This window comes from Solanum stenotomum, chromosome 1 (assembly GCF_019186545.1).
Source record: "Solanum stenotomum isolate F172 chromosome 1, ASM1918654v1, whole genome shotgun sequence".
NCBI classification, from domain to species: domain Eukaryota; kingdom Viridiplantae; phylum Streptophyta; class Magnoliopsida; order Solanales; family Solanaceae; genus Solanum; species Solanum stenotomum.
In genome coordinates, this window is record NC_064282.1 from 14388888 (window position 1) to 14393669 (window position 4782).

General features: G+C 35.8%; 1 protein-coding gene across 1 annotated transcript; it reads right to left on the reverse strand.

The window, feature by feature from the left end:
* Positions 1-660: 660 nt before the first annotated feature.
* Positions 661-4298, reverse strand: LOC125862414 (uncharacterized). Its single transcript, XM_049542478.1, has 2 exons — positions 3466-4298; positions 661-1233 (listed from the first exon to the last, which is right to left on the reverse strand). Exons 1-2 carry the CDS (start codon positions 4162-4164, stop codon positions 1072-1074), a joined length of 861 nt encoding a protein of 286 aa, XP_049398435.1. The 5' UTR covers positions 4165-4298; the 3' UTR covers positions 661-1071.
* Between the last annotated feature and the right edge of the window lie 484 nt (positions 4299-4782).

A 4782-nucleotide genomic window follows, 5' to 3' on the forward strand; every position in this document is an offset into this window, starting at 1 on the left:
ATGATTTAATGGAGTATCATTTATGTTCTTCCCGTCTCTTCTTGGGTTATGATTTCTAAAATTCTGTATATTTTTGCTCCTAATTAATAATGAAACTCGAGGAGAACTTTAAGGGCAATATTTTTGGCATGCCTCAAGCCAAATGAGTACTACTTTTCAATATACTTTTTTTTTCTACACCTACCAATACAAGTAACAGATTTACCACATTTTGCGGTTTATCAATCCACAGTTGCTATAAAAGTTACTGCAATTGGCTTTTGTGATAGGGTAAAATGCTTTTATACAATCCGTGTATATTAGTTAAACTCAATATATATACACAATTAAGTTCACTAATAAGCTTATTAATCATATTTGCGATGTTTATAAAAAGTTCAGTTTAAGGTAAATCAACAACATTGATCTAATCTTGAAGTCAATTCAAGAAGTGCCCTAAACATTAGGAATATTGACATGATTTGATATTCAACCCAACAAGAAAAATGATTTCACAAGCCTGTTCTCTTTCCAGCAACTCCAACCAATCAGTACAATGCAAGAGGTAACAATATGCTGGAAATGTCAAGAATGTACCAATTCAATAAGGAGCTGAAATGACTATTGTTTCTAAATGAAGGATTGAATTAGCCTAGAGATCCTTTATGTTTAATGTCGACATCACTGCAAATCACTCTTCTTCATCATGTACTTCAAAGTCAGATAGATACAGTTACAAAGAGGAATATAGATGAAAGCAAACTGAAAATAAAAGCACGAGTCTTGAAAGGCACGAATCACTCTGATTCTGTGGAGTGTCCCATAATACTCTCTCCACAATGATAAAAGTTTTCTAACCTGAGAAAATCAAGTACTATGCAATAGACAAAATCAAAAGCAGATCACTAAATCCTAAAAGCTTCGAGTATACACTAGAGTACAAACTCAGAAGGCTAAAAAATTAATTAGCTGCAGAACATTTTCTCCTTTTACTTGGGAATGAACCATAGGCCTCAACTGTTCACACAAAAAGCGAGTGCTTCTTGTAATGGACAACTCCTAGTTATTGGCAAGTATACCTGCTGAAGCTGATCAGATTGCAATTAAGCAACCCTGGCTACACATCCAAGCAACCATAATACCAAGCAAAGCCCCAGCAAAAACCTGTGATGGGGTGTGGCCAAGAAGTTCTTTTAGCTTTCTTTGACTGATGGGATGCCCTTGGAATAAGTCCTCAACGATCAGATTGAGAACCTGAGATGACAGAATAAGACTTGATTAATCAGAATGCTAAGCATATCCATCAGACAAAAATGCAAGTCTCCACGCAGTGGTCGTGAAAAGGATACAATCAACAAAAAGAGATTCCTTTACTGCTCTTTTAAAGGGATGTAGGCAACTTTTTGTGATTGGTGAAACAAGAGAGGGGAATCTACAGAGCATCTGCAACAAAGAGATGAGAACTTATACACACGACTTTAGCACTGGAGAAGTACTTTCTATGTTTTCTGGAAGAACGGGTTCTCCAGTAGATAGAGCATGGGGTGAAAAAATGAGGAACAGAGGATTAGATTCCAGCAGTAGAATGTCACAAAGCATGAGACTCCTCAGAGTTTCACTTGGTGTTAGTTTTCTTCTAGAGGGTTCTTTACTCTGAAAAAGACACGCAAAAGGATCGTTGACCAATAGCTCATTTGAAGAAATGTAATCTATTATTTTGCAAATTTATGTAACCATATGAAGTCTATCAAGGCACTTTTCAGCTTCTAAAAAGTGCTAAACGTAGCATTCTAGGTGAAGCTAACCCTTTCTACAGCTAGCCTCAAAACAATTTATGTTTTACTGATTCCCCTTGTAATAACAGTATGAAGGAAACCACATGGGACATGCGAGTAATTTGTAAGTAAAATCAACTCTAACATCTACTCCTGAGACAAGCAGAAACAATGAGAAATTATTCATAGTCATTGGTGGTCCGACTTGAGAGATTTTGTGTAGTTGATAGGTAAACCTAAATCATCAACCATATAACCTTGAGACCGGATAGATCACGGGTCATTTAGAGCCAGATAAGATAAATGATGCTGATCCTAACATAGGAGTTAGATGTCAGGACACTATCATTACTCTCTAATAAATCAAAACAAATTGAGCAACGTGAGCAAAAGTGGGTCATTATAAAAGTCCTCAAGTCCAACAGCTGGAATTGACTAGAATTACTACTGATATTGTTAACAGTCAGGGGCTATTGGCCCTAGAAAGTGTTGTAGAAGACATTTGCACCCACGAAGTTGCTTGTTTTGGTTGGGTTGCTGCAACGAAAGTTTGTTGGACCCATGATATGTAGTAAAAAAAAGGGAGGGGGGAGGGTGTTACATTATGGAGTAGATGTTTTCCATGTGAAGGATCAGCAGAATCTACAAATCATCTACTACTGCACCGTAAATGTAGATGGCAGATTTGGACTTTGTTCTTCAATGTTTTCAATAGTCATTGGCTCGTGCCAGGAGATGTGAAGAGTTTACACCAATGCTGGAAAGATCTGAAGACTGGTAGCAGGCTCAAGAAGAATTGGAGGACAGTTTGTGCATTATGTGACTAGTTGGCTTTGAAGAAACAGAAGATGTTCTCGAGGGGAAAAAACAACATTTAGCTTTCATTAAAAGTAAATGTATAAAAAATTTATATATGCGAACTAAGGAAACTAAGATAGTAGACTCGAACCAATTTGTTGAGATCCTGGATTCCTCAAGGCTAATGTTGAGCTAGAGCTTTTTACTCTTTCTGTTGTATGTTGGCGGTACCTCCTTGGTACTTGCCTTAATAAAACTACCTTACTTTATCCAAATAAAAAAATAAAATCATATGGTCAGGGGTTTTCCAGCAAGAGTACAGACTCAAAGTCAGCGGCTTCAGAATTTTTGAGGTATTAATAAGTCATTCTAGGATTCAAGAGAATAAAAATGTGTAGCTTTCTGCTTTGCCATATTTTTCGGCTCTTCGTATTTAAGTTCATGCCAAAATATTATATAAATGACTTAAGGGGCACTTATAACATTGTTTCATATTATTAGCTATAAGCAAACAATTATCACCTACCATAGTCATCCAGCAGAGTTATGATTGGGACCTAGTCAATTTACAACCTAAAGAATTCAGGTACCAGAAACCACTTTCATATTTTCCATTATTAATAGCCTAATAGCCTGAACAAGTATGTAGGGACTTTAACATTTAAGAAAATAAAGTATACCCTGCATCAATTCACCACAACTAATCAATGATGTAGCACTTGTAAGTAAGACCACATTATCTCCAATGTTTCAAGATCTTTCTTGATAAAGATTGCACCTTTACATTCTTGCTATACTGTACCAGCCTACCATACCTCCCAATTAAAGCACACACAAGACCTTAAACTGCCAAGCATAAAGATTAACCACAGCCGCAAAAAGACAGAAGACAATATCAGAAGCACTTAATTACCTCTGCTTGCATCCCGGCATGCCGTCTAACTCCAATAGCATCATACATCACAATTAAAGTAAATCCCAAACAAACGGGAAACAATGAATCAGCAACTCCATGACAAATAGCAACTGAGGTAGTCAATGCCGTGCACAAGGCTGAATGGGAAGAAGGCATTCCTCCAGAAGCAAACATAATCCTAAAATCCCACTTTCTCTCCACACAGAAATTTAAAAAGACCTTCATTGACTGTGCCACAAACCAGGCTATAAACCCTGAAACAAACGTTGGGTTAGCAGCTAATGTAGCTACAATTGGACTTATCTTCACTTTAGCTGTTGCAGTTATACTCAAAAGAGCCATCCCAAAACTTCCATTTTGCAACAAATCCCCTCTAAGCTCCTCAGGAACATTCTCAGTGCCACTACAATTTTTAAAAACAGAGCCCCATTTATTCTTTGCTGCAAAGTTTTTAACTTTCTTGAAAATTGGAAGAAGAAGTGAAAAGGGTTTTAAGTATGAGCTCTGATTTTGCCATTCTGAATTGGGGTTTTGGGGATTCAAGTATGAAACAGTAACTGAAGATGTTTTTAATATCTTAGGTCTTTTGAATCTGAAAAACCAAAAAGAAGAAAGATTGAAAGAAGTGATGTTAGAGTTAAGAATGTTAGAAGAACCCAGGGCTGTATAGGGGGAGTTTATTAAGAGAGAATCCATGGAAAAACGCCGGATAATGCGAGTTCAGGTTCAGGCAGCATTGATACAGGTTCAGGCAATTTCCAGAGGATTTTGTGGAAAAGGTAGAGTATCGATTGGTTATTTAGATGCTTCACGGCTTCAGTTGTGAGTGCTGGCACGTGAGGTGGTAATTGAAACTTAGCTTACGGCCAAATTTCACAATTTTGGAGATAATATACTTATTTCTAAGAATATGCTTCCTCTTACGACATTGGTGGTATCCCTATTTTACTAAAATACTATATACGATAGATAAGATTGTTTCTCTCTTAATAATAAAATGTCTCAAATTCAAATCCTAAATATTGATAGACTCACTACTCCATCTATTTATAAAATTCTTTCTATTTTTTTTTGACTTATTTAATGATTTCTTAGTTATATGAAAATTCACCTATCTAAATAAGAGTAAATTTGAAAGAAAAAAAAGAGCCCATTTGGATTGGCTAAAAAATAATAATTTTTAAGTCAAAAATAAAAAATCAAACTGAAATGACTTTTAAATCAAAAAATAAAAAGTAGAGGGACTTACTTTTGGTTTCTGACTTATTTTAAGTCATTTTTTATCTTGTCAAACACTTCGTAAATTATTTTAAG